This window comes from Trachemys scripta, chromosome 2, assembly GCF_013100865.1.
Source record: "Trachemys scripta elegans isolate TJP31775 chromosome 2, CAS_Tse_1.0, whole genome shotgun sequence".
Lineage (NCBI taxonomy): Eukaryota > Metazoa > Chordata > Testudines > Emydidae > Trachemys > Trachemys scripta.
In genome coordinates, this window is record NC_048299.1 from 168,789,872 (window position 1) to 168,809,669 (window position 19,798).

The window sequence follows — 19,798 nt, forward strand, 5'->3', positions numbered from 1 at the left end:
TTTTGGGGAGGAAATGTGTATTTAGGAGTAAAATTCAAATCCCCTAGAAAAATTTTAGTATGACTCAGTGTCAGTCCCATACCTGTTTGGCAGCACTGTATCTCCTAAGTCACATCAACACAGGGCCGGCTCCAGGCACCAGAGGAGGAAACACACGTGCCTGGGGCTGCACATGCTAAGGGGCGGCATTCTGTCCATTCTTGGGGTGGCACAATCCAAGCAGGTTTTTTGTTGTTGTTGTTGTTGTTGTTGCTTGGGGCGGCAAAAATGGTAGAGCCGGCCCTGCATCAACAACACTGAGAGCCACACCATTGCCCAGAATGCATCGGGGAGTACTTCCTTTTCAGCTGAGTAGCAGTGGTGCAAGACGAACAGTGAGACTGGAATCAATAGAAATGTCAGGAAGAAGCTATGGGTAGGATCAGTCTTAAATGGGAAGCCTGGGCTCCCATTCTTCTTTATGCAGGAATAATTTGTAAAGGAGAGGGGATGCTGAAGTAAGGTTGTGGAGTTTCTATCTCCCCCTTCTCTCAGGGGAGGTGGCTGTACCCTCCCCCTGGAAGAAACTATGATTCCATCGTCTTACCCTGGGAATACCCAAAGATCTGTGCCAATCTTCATTGGGAGCACTCCCAAAACTTAAGAGGCATCTCCATGCCCAGCCCCACTGGCTCCTATTAGCTAATCAAGAATGCTGCTCCTGCAAAAACCGAGATACCAGAAGCTCACTTGATCACAGCTGCTTCTTGAACCATCCCTAAAGGTTCCACAGCACAGAGGGGACGGATTCATTTGCACTTGCTTCCTTTGTGGGTTTGGGAGGGGTAGAACCCAGAGACTCCCAGCCTGCTGCCTGTCTACATCTTTTTATCCCTATTTGCCCACTTTCCAGGTCTGTGCAGCCTAAACTCCATAAGGTGCATGGAACACCTTCTGTCAGCAGTGGCTGTCTCCTATACACACATGGAACTAAGGAATAATAAGGCCCCCTACTAAGTGTGGGGAAGGAGAGATGGTAGGTGTGGCAAGACAGAAGCCTTGGAACACAGTTGAAAGGTTATGACTAATAAACTGGGGGCTTGGTGCAATGATCCCTGGGCAGAGATATGGTAGCCTAGGGACAAACAAGAGGGACAGTGCACTAGCAGCAGACAGAGTGGGGTAAAGACAAAGCAAGAAGCCAGTGTCTGTATGTATGGGAGGGCATAGCAGAGTGCTAATTGGGAGCAGCCTTGAGGTACCAAACCCTGATCAATCCTTTCAACAAAGTGGGCTGCTCTGTGAATTTGAAAACTTTAACACCACAAGATAAAACAAACCGTTAAGGTACATAAACCATGTTTTACCATAAGAATGTATAATTTTGTTGTTGTTGTTCAGTGAACAATCAAGCCCTAATTAAAACTAAAGTTCAAAGTGTTTTGGAGAATGAAACCTTCTCCCTCCCAGTACCAATGCAAAGGGGTATACATTCATGTGAACTATAAGAGTAATATGTCCTGAAGTTGCCTTTAACTCGTATTATCTTAATTTGGAACATTCATAACCCGATAAATGCATTCCCAACCCTTCCTGGTATTTTCTGTTACTTTGCTTCATTGACATGTACATTTATTCGGAGATACGACAATGAGAGCTGAAAATATTTCTTCACACTTTTTTCCTTATAAAACACTGATAAATGAAAGGCTGAAGAAGACAATCTTGTTCACACAAGTGGTCTCCTTTCAACCTCTAGGTCCAGCTCGCCATAGACATGTCGTAGGGCATCACAATTCAGGCTTGCAATTAGCTTTCGAACTCCAGCTTGTCTTGGAAAACATTTTTCTTCCCAGGTCAAAGTAGAATTCTTTGGAATTTCCCTGCGGTTATAAAGCAAAATATCAATATTTTGACAGATTGGCAGGGTGAGATTTCCTCAACCTGACACAGAATTTGAGAAGTCCAGAAATAATCAATCTAGATTTTTTTTTTTTCATACTGCTCCCATCTCCTGGCCATTGCAAAATTGTTCTTACAATACATTTTCTAGAATTTTTTTCCAATCCAATTTTTAAATTTTCCCCAAAATAATGGAGCTTCCCACACTTCCCTTGGGAGTCTATTTCTCAGTCAAATAGGTCTGACTGGGAGGAAGTTTTTCCAGCTATTTAATTTACATTTCCCCCCTTTTAAATTTAAACCCATAGCTTCTGTCAATCCCATAGGGTACTGATTGCCCTTATCTCCAATGCATCAAATTCTCTGCTGGTGTAAATGGGCAAAACTCCGTTGAAGTCAAGGTGGCTACGCTGACATGCAACAACAGAGAATTTGACCCATTATTCCGTGTTTCCGTGAGTCCATGAAATCTCGTTCAAAATTCTGAGCTTTAGTGTAAATTTAGTCTTTCAGCTCAGTTTTCTGTCATAAGTTATTTGGGCGAAACCTGCCCCACTGAAATCAATGGAAGTCTTACTACTGACTTCAATGGGACCAGGATTCCATCTAGTCTCTCAGGTGGCTCAAGGAATGTATATTCATTTTAGCATCCTAATAATCTGCACTATGCTGCCATAAAATAGTATTCAGCAGATTTTGTCTAGTTATTCAGTTCTTTCCCTTTCCCCTCTGGTCCTGGGAGGACCTGAGAAGATTATCTGTAGTTTCCAATGCGTATACTGAAAGCAAATTCATGTATGTAGTTCAAACAATTCCTTATTCAGAAATATCCAGCAGGAGGAGTGGTGATGGGGAATTGAAACTCTCTGCAAGCTCACACTGCGGTAATCAGAGAGCATCTTGTCATTGTCCACTTTTAAAGATCACTTTCTTTTGTCCATGAAAACAAGCTGAAATGTTCTTATGAGTCCTGCTGTTAGCAGTTGCACTGTTCCATTATGTATGGCTCCTGATTGCTTATAGTATCAACAAACTGCACTCTGTACTGTTCTTGATTTTCAATTTTATGCTAAGGTTTAAGTCACACAGACTGCCACGTGCATTGGGTTTGTTTTTTAGGCAGTTTCACAGCCTTCTCCCTGTCCCTGTGTACAGATGTTGATACTGACTGACTGTGTTTAGGGGAATGCAGCCTGCTTAATGGAACCAGTGGAGGATGTGAGCTAGGTATTTATAAAAACAAATACTGTTTTCTTTAGCAGTAAGGAAGAGGATTACGAACTGCACACTTCTGGATTGTGAGGTTGTAGCGATCTGGGGTCTGATTCTCTCTTTTGTGTAAACATCTGAACAGGGTGAGTGCAAGGTGGCTTACTACCATGAGTGTAAGTAAAAGCAGAAGTCAGATTTGGTAACATTTTATACTGTGCACGGATGTAACAGACTACACTAGGTTCAAGGCAAGGGAGAATCAAGGTTGTGATGAGGATTTCTTGAGTAAGTCCCAAGCTAAGCACAAAAATACTTTGGAGCAGTTTTAATGCATGCACCCTGCAAAAAACCAAAGCACACTGTTTAGAAGAGAATATATGCAAACTGCTCTTAGTACATTCCTTCTCTTTTCTTTTTTGTTCCTAATGAAATGTGTAACCTGTCCTCCTTCTATAACTGACTCTTCACCAAATACAAACTTAAGATGGCAGACTGGTGAATTACACTACTTAGATGACGGTGCCAGCTAAAATGCCATTAGTTCAGAGTGTGTGTGGGAAATGTCCAATATGGGAAGCAATGAAGGCATTACATGATCCTTCAGGTAGAAAAACTGTTTGTTATACATTGTCAGACATGGGCCAGATCCTCAGACGATGTAAACTGTCATAAGATTAAAGTTTAAAGTGCCTACATTTCATTGACTTTCAATGGGACTTAGGCTTCTGAGTCAATTGGGTTCTTTTGAAAATATTACCCATAACTCTAACGAAGTCAATGGAGCTACACCAGCTGAGGCTCTGGCCCTGTGTACTGACATTATAAACTTTCCTTCTTATGCAATGCTTGTTGTAGGCATGATCCTAGTGTAAATGCAATTTGGAGATTATTACTACCCTAAATTTGCCATTCCACATACCCTATATCTCTCTGATCAGGACCTGACTATACAAAACTCTTCAAAGCACATTGAAATCAATGGAAAGAGGCCTATTGATTTAAATGGGCTTTGTATCAGGCCTGTAGCTGGTATGTTCACTCTTGAGGTACTTACATGACTTTGTCCCTACTGCAACTGAATGTCTTGTGGCCATTAATGTATTTATCCTCACAACAGCCCTGCGAGGTAGGGAAGCGCTCTTATTCCCATTGTACAGATGGGGAACTGGGGCACGAAGTAGATTAAATGATTTGTCCAAGGACCACAAAGAGGCTGGGGCTAAATTGGGAATAGAATCCTTATCTTCTGTGTCCCAATTTACTGTCCTAGGCACTAAATCAGCCTTCCTCACCTCCATCACCTTTAATTCAAGCTCAGAGTTTTGGAAAAGGATAAAGCGACTTGAAGGAGGATCTGAATACTGCTGGTCCTAAATCATTTTAATAATGCAATTAATTGTGTGGCTAGTTGCTAGCTTTGAGACGTGTAAAGGCAATACCAATACCCCCAACTACAGGGGCTGCAACTGTCAAAGGCCTTTGCACAAATCATGCTCCTTTCCCTACTCAGGCCCATGGCTAAGCATCAATATATAGCCCTATGTGACGTGCCTAAGTCAATGGGCAGAGGCAGGAAAAACAGCCTGGTCTCCTGACTCCCAGCCCAGTGCTCTATCCACTGGACCATACTGCCTGTTATCTCAGTATACATAAGTCAGTACTATAAAAATACAAGAGCAGTTATAGACATTTCTAAATTCTTATCCTCCTCAATACCCCTCTCTCCAAACAATAACTAATTACAAGAGACCAAAGGGAACACCTGCAAAGCGGGATGGTCCAGTGATGGATAGAGATACTACCCCCCCCCCCCCGAAAACCAACTGATTTTCACTTTTTTGCAAATGAAGTCAAACTGCCCTAATTATATTTGCCTGGGAGTGAACTTAGTGATGAATGATTCTAAATAATGTGCTGAGCCATCAACACACTGCAGCCATTTATCACCTTGAATACATAGAGGCAAATGGGATTATTATTTAAATAAACTACAACTACCCATGGTTTGTCCCCTGTGTGCGTGTGTGTAACCTGCAGCCTTTATCCATCCGAGGAAAGTGAAAATAAAATCTCCAAATGACATAGGCAATCATTTCCCATTTTTAAATAAGTCCTAGGACATTATCTTAAAGGGGGAGAGAGGAGGAGGGGGCAGAAGCTGTGGCTTGAAGAAAGCAAAGTATCTACTTGATTAATCATGTTTCATGGTAACTCCCTTTCTTTGGATGCACCTGACAACTCTCACTTCCTTGAAGGTGAGAACAGTCAGCAATAGTTTTTAGAATAAGAAGGGCTGCAAAACAATGGGAGGTTTGCCATGATTCCCTAATAATTAAGGCCATTTTCAAAACTGGTATAGCCCCTGTGGAAGATCCTGAGCCAAATTTAGTCATGCCCTGAACTGTAGTGCATGTTACACACCGTCCAATGCCCTTGAACACGTATTTTCTACCTAACTCAAATCCAGGATCTGATGCCAATCATTTTTACATTGGTCCAAGTGTGATCAGAATCAGATCCCTGATGTGCAAATATGCTATCCTTTATGCTACTGCTGAATTACAATTTTTCAAAGGAACCAGGGCCTCAATCCAGCTTCTAAATTTGAATGCCCAATACTGCATGCCAACAGCAGAACTTGTGCATGCAAATAAGACTTGCATCCAAAAATCTTTTATGCACACACAGTTCTACTGTTTTCACACACACACACACACACACACACACACACACACACACACACACACACACTCACACACTACATCACACTCAAATGTAAAGTGAGTTCTGGGAAATTTAGCCCTTACATCTGGGAGCAGCTGTGCCAGTGATGAGATTCTCTCTAAATGAAACAAAAGATTGGCCAGCAACATAGGACATTTCTGTTTCTCAGACTTGAGGTCATTCTGCATCAGGCCCCTGCATTTCAGGACAGACCTATTTAGGGATGCTGTTTATTTAGGGATGATGTTATTTACTCCCATGTTCAACACAGTGATCCCCTCCATGCTCTGCAGTTTCAGCATCAGACCCATAGAGACAGATTTTTAAAAGGTATTTAGATTCAGATAGGTGCATACAGGGATTTTCAAAAGCATCTATCAGAATCTTTAGGTGAATCTTTTAAAATCTTGCTCTGAGTCAATGCGGGAGGCGGAATCCCTTCTTGGAACACTCTCCTTAAAAAGGGGATCCTATTTATGGTTTTACCACAAATCTTGAGTAGTGGGCAATATGTGGTTGAATAGTTGAGGCAGAGATTAGATTTGACACAAAGATGACAAATAAAAAAAATAATAGAGTTGGCAATTACCCACACCACCACCATTTGCAAAGCCCCTTCCCAACTACCAAAACCCTCTAGTAACGTGCACAGTGACAGACTGACCTCTTCCAACTGTTACTCCCCCTCCATCCATTACAAATCCTTAGAATAAAAAGCATATGCTTGAATTACAGTACATAGATCAACAGGGATAGTTACTTTGTGCTAAATCCCATAAGGGAGAAGGGAATGAACAGCCCATTATTTCCACACTCTTCCCTACCTGAACATTTTTGTGGTTGTCCTCAGTAGGCCAGGTCCATCGAGACGTACCAAGACATCCACAAGCTTTTGGTTCAGTGGGTTGGTGAATTCTATTATCACAGACATTTCCTTACCAACTACCTTCTCTCCAGGAACCTACAAAACAAGGGAAGGATGTAGATAAGAAGAAAATTATAAAATCCTGGCATGCAGTCTCAATTGTTAGATGTACATTTAACAAAATGTGTGTTTGTACAGATGTTTTTTTGTGAAAGAAACAATGTAAAGTGAGCTATTAGTTTCTTGGGCTTGGTCATGCACAGAGAAGACTACCACTCCCCTCTCCGCACACAACATTTGAACCATGTTTCTTTTCTTTGTGCTCACCTCTTTACAAATCAAAACTAGTTAAAATACCTAGGCCTGGTCTACACTAACCCCCCCAATTCGAACTAAGGTACGCAACTTCAGCTACGTGAATAACGTAGCTGAAGTCAACATACCTTAGTTTGAACTTACCGCGGACCAGATGCGGCAGGCAGGCTCCTCCGTCGACTCCGCGTACTCCTCGCGCCGAGCAGGATTACCGGAGTTGACGGGGAGCACTTCTGGGTTCGATTTATCGTGTCCAGACAAGACGCGATAAATCTAACCCAGAAGTTCGATTGCCTGCCGCCGAACCAGCGCATAAGTATAGACAAGCCCCTAGATGCAGCTGGGGTGACTGTATGGAAAGTAGCAATGCATTCTTTATTGCACCAAATTGCAATGGATACAATGATAAGGCAAATATTTCACTGGTTTAAATGTGGGTTTTCCTGCAGTGAACGCAGTGAACTTTGCAGTATTCAGAGACTGAAGTAAGCGGGGGGGGGGGGGGGGGGAAAGAGAGCGCCAATCTTCACCTCATTTCTGCACACAATCTGTCCGGGAAGATTTCATAACATGTATGCTAGTGAGGATAACAGAACCACAGAAGGACCTGCTGTACAATTAAAGTGGAGTAATGCATACAGGTTTATTAAAGCACTATAAGAGACAGACTTTTTTTTATGTATGATGGATAAGTTGGGGCCTTGATTATTATGAATACAAAGAGGGTTTTGTATTGAGGTACTGGACAGAAAGAAACCCTGTAGATCTCACTCTATTCTATTGCTGTTCTTACACTATGCCCACTACCTCTGTCCCTGGCATACTGGCTTCCAGACTGAAACAGTCTTTTCTGCCTTGTCACTTCTGAGGATCTCCTTAATTCTGTCCTTGTAGGGGGACCTCTGATTACATCACAGTTGGGAGACAAAGTGTGTCCCCACCTTCCATACACTTCAGTAAGAGGAGGATGCTCAGCACCCCAAATCACAGGGTTCGTGAATGAGAGAGGATGAAGAATGGGATCTTATTTGTTTTAACAACTCTGCTTTTTTTCAGGCAATGCATGAAGTTGTACACAGCCCCTTGTTTGTAACAGCACTATCATGGTTTATGCGTGTGCAGGGTCTTCCATTTTTTTTATTTGACTTAAAAGTACAAAGCTTGTAGCAATATGCAAACAAAATATGTGGCTGTAAGACCAGCCAGCAGAGTGGGGTGGAACTTGGATCTAGAGAAGGGGCTTTACATCCTTTAGGTCCAATTCTTGGGTCTGAGCAGCAGAAAGCAGCAACAAAGCTGGCTTAAGTAGCTTCCTGAGGAATCCACCATAAATGTAGAGTTGGGGTGGTGGTGCCTACTCCAAGCCCACTTCCTCTCTCTGTCCCAGCTCCCGGTGTAGGTGGTGTTCCAAGGAGAAAGAAGGTGCCCCTGGGAAGAAAATGCTCTTGGTGCTGTTTATCTAGTCCCTTTTCTCACGGTGATGATTAGACACTCCAGAATGCACTACTAAAATATTTTTCCCTATTCCATACGATAAAATTAGGAGCGCTGGTTTGTGTCACTCAGGATCCTCTAAGGGCTTGTGCACAGCTTTCCATTCTTTTGCACTCATCTTTAATGCTCTGGAGGGAATTCCAGCTCAGCCTGTTTTCTGTATATAACCTTTCTATTTGGCTGTTCTCAAAACCCCCTGTATATAAGAACAGGAAATGGATGCAGTGCAGAGGAGGTAAAACACATGGCTGATGTGCAATGATAGCATTAATAGCCACATCTGTGACAGTCCAGTCAAAAAGCCCTGGCCCTATCAAGGAACCATGATGTGATTGGAACAACAGAAACTTAGTGCGCCAGTCATGTGAACTGCCCCACCGTCATGGATGGGTATAAACTGTTCAGAAAGGACAGGTAAGGGAGGAGAGGTGGAGTTGCATTGTATGTAAGAGAGTGGTATGATTTCTCAGAGTTCCAGTATGAAACTGGAGAAAAGACTGTTGAGAGTCTTTGGGTTAAGTTTAGAGGCGAGAGCAACAAGGGTGATGTCACGCTCTAGACCACCAGATCAGAAGAATGAGGTAGACAAGGCTTTCTTCGGACAACTAACTGAAGTTTTCAGATCACAAGCCCCTAGTTCTAATGGGGGACTTCAAACACCCTGACATCTTCTGGGAGAACAATGCACAGACAATCCAAGAAGTTTTTGAAGAGTATTGGGGACAACTTCCTGGTAGAAGTGCTGGAGGAACCAACTAGGGGCCATGCTCCTCTTGACCTGCTGCTTACAAACAGGGAAGAATTGGTAGGAGAAGGAGAAAGAGGTGGCAACCTAGGCAGCAGTGACCATGAGAGGTTGAGTTCAGGATCCTGACAAAAGGAAGAAAGGAGAGTAGAAAATATGGAACCTAGACTTCAGAAAAGCAGACTTTAAACTCCTTTAGGGAACTGATGGATCCCCTGGGAGGCTAATATGAGGGAGAAAGGAGTCCAGGAGAGCTGGCTATATTTTAAAGAAGCCTTATTGAGGGTGCAGGAACAAACCATCCCGATGTGCAGAAAGAATAGCAAATATGGCAGGCGACCAGCTTGGCTTAACAGTGAAATCTTCAGTAAGCTTAAACTCAAAAAGGAAGCTTACCAGAAGTGGAAATTTGGACAGATGACTAGGGAAGGGAGGAGTATAAAAATATTGCTAGAGCATGCAGGGTGTAATAAATTAATGAAGATATCCTATCTCCTAGAACTGGAAGGGACCTTGAAAGGTCATCGAGTCCAGCCCCCTGCCTTCACTAGCAGGACCAAGTACTGACTTTGCCCCAGATCCCTAAGTGGCCCCCTCAAGGATTGAACTTACAACCCTGAGTTTAGCAGATCAATGCTCAAACCACTGAGCTATCCCTCCCCCCTCAGGAAGGCCAAGGCACAATTGGAGTTGCAGCTAGCAAGGGATGTGAAGGGTAACAAGAAGGGTTTCTACAGGTATGTTAGCAACAAAAAGAAGGTCAGGGAAAGTGTGGGACCCTTACTGAATGGGGGAGGCAACCTAGTGACAGATGTGGAAAAAACAGAAGTACTCAATGCTTTTTTGGCCTCGGTCTTCACAGACAAGGTCCTCTCCCAGACTGCTGCACTGGGCAACACAGTATGGGGAGGAGGTGAGTAGCCCTCAATGGTGAAAGAACAGGTTAAGGACTATTTAGAAAAGCTGAACATGCACAAGTCCATGGGTCTGGATCTAATCCATCTGAGGATGCTGAGGGAGTTGGCTGATGCGATTGCAGAGCCATTGGCCATTATATTTCAAAATTCTTGGGAATCGGGGCACGTGCTGGATGATTGGAAAAAGGCAAATATATTTAAAAAAGGGAAGAAAGAGAACCTGGGGAACTACAGACCAGTCAGCCTCACTTCAGTCCCCAGCAAAATCATGGAGCAGGTCCTCAAGAAATCCATTTTGAAGCACTTGGAGGAGAGGAAGGTGATCAGGAAAGTCAACAGGGCAAGTCATTCCTGACCAACCTGATTGCCTCCTATGATGAGATAACTGGCTCTGTGGATATGGGGAAAGCGGTGGATGTGATATATCTTGACTTTAGTAAAGCTTTTGATACAGTCTCCCACAGTATTCTTGCCAGCAAGTTAAATAAGGATGGATTGGATCAGGGGTTGGCAACCTTTCAGAAGTGGTGTGCTGAGTCTTCATTCTAATTTAAGGTTTTGCGTGCCAGTAATACATGTTAGCGTTTTTAGAAGGTTTCTTTCTAAGTCTATAAATATATAGCTAAACTATTATTGTATGTAAAGTAAATAAGTTTTTTTAAATGTTAAGAAGCTTCGTTTAAAATTAAATTAAAATGCAGAGTCCCCTGGACTGGTGGCCAGGACCCAGGCAATGTGAGTGCCACTGAAAATCAGCTCGCGTGCCACCTTTGGCACGCGTGCCATAGGTTGCCTACCCCTAGATTGGATGAATGGACTATAAGGTGGATAGAAAACTGGCTAGATTGTCAGGCTCAACGGGTAGTGATCAATGGCTCCGTGTCTAGTTGGCAGCTAGTATCAAGCGGAGTGCTCCAGGGCTCGGTCCTGGGGCCGGTTTTGTTCAACATCTTTATTAATGATCTGGATGATGGGATGGATTCCCCCCTCAGCAAGTCAGCAGATGACACTAAGCTGGGGGAGAGGTAGATATGCTGGAGGGTAGGAATAAGGTTCAGAGTGACCTAGACAAATTGGAGGATTGGGCCAAAAGGAATCTGATGAGGTTCAACAAGGACAAGTGCAGAGTCCTGCACTTAAGAAGGAAGACTCCTGTGCACTGCTACAGGCTGGGGACTGACTGGCTAAGCAGCTGTTCTGCAGAAAAGGACCTGGGGATTACAGTGGACGAGAAGCTGTATATGAGTCAGCAGTGTGCCCTTGTTGCCAAGAAGGGCAACGGCATATTGGGCTGTATGAGTAGGAGCACTGCCAGCAGATCGAGGGAAGTGATTATTCCCCTCTATTCGGCACTGATGAGGCCACACCTGGAGTATTGTGTCCTGTTTTGCTCCCCCCCCCCCCCCCCCACCACCACCACAGAAGGGATATGGACAAATTGGAGAGAGTCCAGTGGAGGGCAACGAAAATGATTTGGGGGCTGGGGCACATGACTTACAAGAAGAGGCTGAGGGAACTGGGGTTATTTAGTCTGCAGAAGAGAAGAGTGACGGGGGATTTGATAGCAGCCTTCAGCTACCTGAAGGGGGGTTCCAAAGAGGATAGAGCTCAGCTGTCCTCAGTGGTGGCAGATGACAGAACCAGGACCAATGGTCTCAAGTTGCAGTGGGGGTGGTCTAGGTTGGATATTAGGAAAAACTATTTCACTAGACGGGTGGTGAAACACTGGAATGGGTTACCTAGGGAGGTGGTAGAATCTCCATCCTTAGAGGTTTTTAAGATCCGGCTTGACAAAGCCCTGTCTGGGATGATTTAGTTGGTGTTGGTCCTGCTTTGAGCAGGGGGTTGGACTAGATGACCTCCTGAGGTCTCTTCCAACCCTAATATTCTATGATTCTAAAAAGACCCTCTGACACCTTCAAATTGATGTCAGTAGTACTGAAAAGTTTTCATGGAGTCCTCCCCTCCTCCCACTCAAAATTGTTTTCAATGAAAAAACAAAAGCCCTTAAAGTAAAAACTCTGGCTACCTTCCCCATCCCCAAACCAATACTTGCTGGGGTTGGTGGTGGTGGACAACACCTCAAAAGTTTTCCAGTGGGGATAAAAACCTCTTCTCTGACCACTTCTAGTCAGTAGTACTTTGTTTTTAACATTACTTCTAATAGTCTAAGGGCTTGGCTATACTTGCAAGTTAGAGCACATTAAATGAGCCCCGGGTGCCCTAACTCCTGAGATGTCCATACTGGCAAGGCATGTAGAGCGCCTGGACTCTGCAGCTGGAGCGCTCCTGGTAATCCACCTCCACAAGAAGCATAAAGCTTGCTGCACCCTGGCTGAAATGCCCAGGTGTCAGTGTGGACGCCGTGTTGCATTATTGTGCTATGATTGGCCTCTGAAATGTCCCATAATTCCCTGAAGTCAAGTGGCCACTCTTGTCATTGTTTTGAACCTGACTGCAGGTATGTGAATATCCCCTTTCACAGCTCCGTTTCTGACACCCGGCATGCTTATCTGCTGCGGGACAAAGCAAACCATTACTGTGTGTGTGTGAGAGAGGGGGGGGGGGAAGGGGGGTCTGCTGCTGTCTGAACTTACAAGACAGCATACTGACATGCTTTCAGTCCCCCAAAAACCCACTCTCTCTCCCCGCACATACACACAACACACTCCCTGTCACACTCCACACACACACCTCATTTGAAAAGCATGTTGCAGCCACTTGCACACTGGGATAGCTACCACAATGCACTGCTCTTTGTGGCATTGCAAGAGCTGCTCATGTGGCCACGCCAGTGCGCTTGCAGCTGACAGTATAAACACACGGCAGCGTTTTCTCTGCTGTGGTCTCCGAAGGCTGGTTTAACTCCCAGCGCTCTACATCTGCAAGTGTAGCCAAGCCCTAAGAGATTGCTATGGGCCAAATAGTATCCTCACTTAGGGCTTGATCACCCCCACTCTGAAACAGTAAAAGGTAAGACTCCCACTGACTTCAGTGGCATAGGATAAGGCATTTAGGACCAAAATGTCAAAAGTGCCTAAAGTTGCAGGCAGGCACCTAGTAGGATTTCCAAAAGTGCCTATGTAGGTTGGGCGCTGAACTCCCATTGAAATCAATGGAAGTTGGGCACCTAATTTACTTAAGTGCTTTTGATCACAGGAGTTAACTCCATAAGAGTTGAGTTATTCTGGGTTTACACAGATGTAACAGAGCAGAATTTCACCATAGCACACTTATTATTGTGACCTGGCTTCAAGCTAAATTTGAAAGAAAGCATTAATTGGTTAATTCCAATGATCTTTTAGCCAGACATAGAAAGCTCAAGAGGTATATATGATGACATATGGGGAATAGGATTTTTCACCCTTTCCCCTTACATAAGGATTAAGTAGTCACTCAAGTCACATATTGAAGTCTCCCAAGAAAGTTTGGGAAGATGAGACTTGCATTTCTCACATTTCTAAAATTAAAATTGAGCAGAAACCCCTACCACCTCTCTCTTGCATGCACTTGAAAGAAAAAAAAAAAAAAAAAAGCAGGCCACCTATGTACATCACAAAGCAGCAAATAGGGCACAAAACACTTTTTTTTTTTTTTTTTAAACCCTTTGCAGGTCACCTTAAGCTTTTATTGTTTATAGAATAGATGGTTATTGGGCAAAAACCTATCGCTTTCATTAATTATTCTTTCATCACAGAGGAGGGTGGATAAGCTATTTTGGAGCTTAACCTGGGGATTTTGTGTAGGAGGTTCTGTCTGAATACTGAAGGTACAGGATTATACATTTTTAAATTTGGCTACTGAAGATTCTCTGTAAAACAAAACCCTGTCTGAAGACAATACTGATAATCATTTACATTCTCTAATTAGACCACAGTGACACTTTTGTATTTCATGAGAGTTTTTCTGCAAACTTCTCAGTATTTTGAGTCTACAATATCTGTTCTACTTTCTCACCTTTTTTGTAGCTTGCCTGCTGTTTCACATGGATATAACTATGATGTTAGGACCTCAGAATTTTTGTGTTTATTTTAAGAAATACAGAATCTTAAACAATGCTGCCATTTGAGCTACCTCCATTATATTTCACAGCTGACCCTCCCTTTGAGATGACGTGGGGTAGTTCATAGCTATTGCTTCAGTCTGTCTGCAGGGTCAGGAAGATTGTTCTGTATCTATTCACATTTGGAAGGATAGTTATATAAACCCGTCTTGCCTGTGCCCCCACCATTTCCTTGTTTGCTGCTCCTCCTACCCAAGTAATAAGAGGGAAAGTCCTGCTCACTCCCTGAAGTCCCCTGCTGGAACATGTTCAGTGCAGATGGAGTCAGGAGAATTTAGCTGCCAAATTAACAAGTCTGTCTGAACATGTGCAAACTGAGATTTTTCAGAGGCTCATAACTTGGCCTTCTTGGGTGAATTTTTCTGGGGATGGCAAAAGGCCCATACCTGACATCAAGGTGATGTCCCTACCAAATTTCAAGTCCTTCTCCAAAGCATGGAGGTGCTAGACCTTAACAAAAACAGTTGTAAGAATGTTTAACATGCGCAAAACATATTTTCTTCATTTTTGCTGAGCCTTTCAAAAAACAACAAATAAATTCAGCCTCAGGCACACACCAACATGGAAAATTTCAGCCAAAATGTTAAAATCTGGCAAAGTTATAAGCAACTGAAAACAGGGTCCGAGTGGGATGCATGAGGCAACCGAACCAGAGGTGATGCGATCAACTCTACTTATTTTTATATCTGACCCTGTTTTAAGTTATAACATTAGCTTTTAAAATTTGTTTGAAAAAAGACCCCCAGGTTAGCCACCTAAGTGCTGGCCCAACCCATAGATATACATAATAGAGGTCAGTGTGACAGTGATGCAGAATGTATGCTGAACTCAGGATAGTTGCTAGTTTCCTTTGTTGCATTCCTGAAACTGACCTTGATGTGCAGCTTGGGGATTTGCAGTACAGAGGTCTTCTGCTTGGCCAGAATCTTTTTCGTTTCATTGAGACGTGCTGTGACGAAGAAATGCAAAGAGGCCTGTTCCAGCAGCTGACTCATGTACTCCCCCGATTTGATTAAGACCTCAGAAATTTTAGCTGATGGGAGAAAAAACAAAACACACACAATAAAACTGATGCTTGAAAGCAGTATAGTTACCTATTATTACTTTCAGTCCTGCTGATGCCCTACAGACACAGTACAGCTTTCCCCCCACTGAAGAGACTGTCAAAGGCACAAATGAGAATTAGGTGGTCAGACAAAAGCTGCGACCCCTCATTTTCTGCTAAAATTTTCATTGTGTCTTACCTCCCTTTCCCACATCTGTTCCTTTTCTCCTCACCTTGGGCAACACCTGTCATTTAAGATAGTCTCTATTCCAGAGAACTCAATCTTCTTTGTTACATGTCTGTCCAGTGCCCAGCATAATGGAGCCCTGATCCTTGACTGGGGCTCAGAGGCACTACCATAATATAAACAACATGTAATAAACAACTCCCATGGGCTTTTAATGGGAGAGTGAGGTGCTGAAATGCCCTTGGAGAATCTCCCTCTAAATGTTTACTTCTCTACTTCGTTCCCATACCACCTCCAGTTATTTTTGTGGGTACCCATGCAGGCGGTAACAGCAACTAGTTGGAGGTGTGAATGAGCACAATGCTACTGGCAAGGTTTCCTGTTCCTCAGCGCAGAGCTCATTGCTGATGCCAGCTGCTGAGCTACATCAACGCTACATGCAGCACGCCACAAAGGGAATCTCTCAGCACTACCCCTCTCCCTTGAGAGCTTTCACTCTGGTCCTGGATCATAATTATTGAAAGGAACAACTCCCTGGGCTGGAATGTTAAGATGCAGAGAATCATTGATTTTAACTGTATTGAACGGCAACTTCCAGTCCAGCAAGGGTGTTAGAATTCAACATGCAGAAGCTCACATAGATCATCTAGGCAATCGGTCACTATATATCTTGATTCCTTGCCTGAGCAAACTCCAGTCTACTTTTTCCAACATTAGTAAAAAGTATCAAGGTTTTCCACCCACTCATTATTCGTTTGTATTATCGTAGCACCTAGGAGCATCAGAGTCATGCTGGACTAGGCCCCCAGTGTGCTTGGCACTGTATTAACACCCATGAAATTGAATTCAAACTGGATAAATCACATTCACCTCTTTCCACTTTTGATCCACCTACATCAAAATGGGTTCCTAGAGTGGGTTTCAAAGCTATTCCCAGGATGACCACCTGAACTAGATTCACCAGGCCAGCCTGGAATTTTTTTGATGTGGTCCCATCTCCTGTAAATGAATTTCGAATCATATCTCAAATATTTAATTATAATCAAGACTCAGTGTTTATCTGTGCAAAAAATATTTGTTGTACTATAAGAGAAATGTATTTTACAATGGAAAAAAAAGAAACATTTCAGATTAAATTTAATCACAGAGAAAAAAGAATAATGGAATCTCATTTCTGCAGAGGATATGCTGGTAAGATGCCAATACAACTTACTGTGCCTGGGAAAGCCAAGGGAGACACAAAACTGAGCTGCCTAGCAGCCTTTCAAAAAAAACAGAGAAAGCTAAATATAACCGAGTGGAAGCAATAGCACCTTTGAAGGCACTGGCAGGTTTAAGCTATTCAAATCCTCAAAGATGTTTTCAACCCCCACAGTTCCTTTAATCATTATTCTGAAAATCACGCACCCAGTTTCTGTTTGAAAACTTATTTTGCTCCTTTCAGCAGTGTAGTCTAGAAAGAATGCCTTTGACACATTTTGATCATATAGTGGTATTCTATTACCTTCAAAATAGACAGACAGACAGACACACACACACACTTCTTGCTATGTCACTAAATCTACAAATTCTACTCACATTCCTCAAAATATGTTAAGGCGATTCTGAGGGTTGCCAACATTGTATTTCAAAAATAAGGGACTGTTTTCTTAGCACCCTCGCCCCACCTGTCCTCCTGACATTATTATTAATAATAACCAGCAGTACTCACTTACATTTGCCAGAGCTATTTCTTGCTGCTTTTTGCAACACTCAGCAACTCCCAATCTTGTCATATAGAGATGAAAAAATAAGGTATGTCCCTTATAATAAGGGACTGTTGGCAACCCTAGCGATTTCCCCCTGGTATGCTAGCTTATTCTAGATGGAGGCCCCGTCTATATTCACTCATCATCATCAGTCACTAGAGTTTGGAATTTATTAAAACATTCCATAGCAGTTTTATGAACCATGCCACAGCTTAGCAAAAATGAGCACTGTGGCTATAAACGTATCCTAGTAAATTCACCTTAGTGCAGAGGATTCAAATGAGCGCCCCGCATCATTTAAACTCTGTTAAGTGGAATCACAGTGACTTACATGGAACCTAAGCACAGGGCTGAATCTGACCTGTGGAATTTAGCTTGGAAAACAGAGGGAGTGCTGAGATATTTGCACATCTATACTGAACATCTAAATTATGGTTAAATGCTTCTCTCAGTTATAGGGATGCAATGGGATTGCAAATGAGAGTTTAGTCGAGAGTTGAAATTGATTTACTTTAATGGCTAGCCACGTATTTTTTATAAAGTTTGACAACTTTACAGGTGACATTTAATAATTGATTCAAAGCACTTAAAAATTGCTTGTTATAATAAAATCGGTTGGAACAACTCGATGCAGCAGAGAGAAAGTACATTAACAGTTACTGAGTACCCACAAACGAATCGGATGAGTTAGAAACAACCAACAAATAGCTATTGGCTCATCATATGAGACTGGAGCGAAAGTTTTGATTAGGGTCCATCTCTACTTTTTCATTAAGTGGACGATTATTTTATAGAGATTTACAAGCTCCAAATAGAAATTTACAGGTGTAGGGGAAAATCCTGCCCTAAGACGTGCAGAATGGATGAGAGGGAACTTTTTATCCCAGGCAAACAACAGGGCAGGATCTCTCCCTAACTGTCCAGAGAGGGCTAGAACATTATATCACCAGCACAGCATGCCCCACAGGGTGCATGGTATCTCAGATAGGGAGTGTGCCGTCAGCTGGCTAGCGCATATGCTGTGGTCAGCAGCACACACTGGCCAGGGATGTATGCTGTTCCTTTTTAGATTGCCATAAATATGCACCTAACACTGTATTCCCATAGCCTGTCCTGAACCATCCTATGCTCTAACTCAGGGGTCGGCAACCTTTCAGAAGAGGTGTGCCAAGTCTTCATTTATTCACTCTAATTGAAGGTTTTGCATGCTAGTAATACATTTTAATGTTTTTAGGTCTCTTTCTATATATAACTAAACTATTGTAGTATGTAAAGTAAATAAGGTTTTTAAAATGTTTAAGAAGCTTCATTTAAAATTAAATTAAAATGCAGAGCCCCCCGGACCGGTAGCCAGGATCCAGGCAATGTGAGTGCCACCAAAAATCTTGCATGCTGCCTTTGGCACGTGTGCCATAGGTTGTCTACACCTGCTCTAACTCCACACTGGCTCTTGTGCCAGATGTGCACCCAGTGCCTCTGTACTCCCTTCTCTTGTAGGGCTCTCTCAGATAAGGGAAAGATTTTGCTTTTATTTTGTCATTGTAACCTCCACCTGGAGAACCGGAGCTTTCCCTGATGGTCAAAGATGTGAAAATGACATCTTACAGCTTAACACCTGGGCCCATTTTCTCTCTCTCTCTCTCTCATTAAATAATAACAATCCTTATCACTTATTTCTTAATTCAGCGCTTTCAATCTGTAGAACTCAAAGTACTTTTTGAACGTGGATAAGCATTATCACCCCCATTTCACATATTGGGTAAGGTCACAGGCAAATACATAGCAGAGTGAGGAATAGAACCCAGGTTTCCTGACTCCCATTCCAGGGCCCTATCCAAAGTTATGTAATTTGGGCCTATCGCTGGAGGGAATTTCACTGGTGTCAGCACACACAGATAAGAAAGCAAACAAAAGGCCGAGACTTAGTTTTCCCCATCTTACATGCCAAGGGTTCCAGTGTCACATCAAAAGTATGTTTCTTGAATTCATTCTTCGTGACACCCGTATAAAACACAATATTGCCAGACAGATAGACTGTTGCAGTGTAACGGTTGCGGCTGTTGTTTCTGAAAGTTACAGTGACTTTGAAGTCGCTGCCAAGTGTTGCAGTTTCCACTTGAAAGTCCATGTCGACATCGGTCCCTGCCGGCTCCATAGTATCCTGGGTAGCCTGCTTTTTAACGCCATACATCAGAGCTGTCTCAAGGGCCAGTCTCTCTTCTTCTGTGCCTAGGACAAGATGAAAATTATGTTAAAAAAAACCTGAAACAAGGGGACTAATTACCAGGTTCATAATGGTGCCACTTTCCCAGGGTCCAGATTCGTGTTTTCTGTATGGCAGTAACAAACACCCCAAAAAATCTTACAGATATTTTGAAATTATTTCTTTTTAAATTACTTCAGTGCTTATAAAAACTAGGGTTAGATACGTCCTCTTTTTCCCCGGACATGTCCGGCTTTTCGGCACTCAAACCCCTGTCTGGGGGGGAATTGCCAAAAAGCCGAACATGTCCGGGAAAATGGCGGCTCTGCTCCTCCCCTGACTCTTCCGCTCTGTTTAAGAGCCGAGCTACCTAAGTGCTATGGGCTTCAGGCAGCCCCC

General features: G+C 43.0%; 1 protein-coding gene across 2 annotated transcripts in view; it reads right to left on the reverse strand.

The window, feature by feature from the left end:
- Positions 1-230: 230 nt before the first annotated feature.
- The window catches only part of F13A1 (coagulation factor XIII A chain), a 129,215-nt gene continuing 109,647 nt past the window's right edge, over positions 231-19,798 (reverse strand). For both annotated transcript variants that reach the window (XM_034762261.1, XM_034762262.1), the window contains exons 12-15: positions 19,138-19,425; positions 15,089-15,249; positions 6,642-6,778; positions 231-1,862 (exon numbers count right to left, since the gene is read on the reverse strand). In XM_034762261.1, coding sequence (XP_034618152.1) covers positions 1,709-1,862; positions 6,642-6,778; positions 15,089-15,249; positions 19,138-19,425 — 740 coding nt within the window. In that variant the 3' untranslated portion in view covers positions 231-1,708. The remainder of the gene's footprint in view (positions 1,863-6,641; positions 6,779-15,088; positions 15,250-19,137; positions 19,426-19,798) is intronic.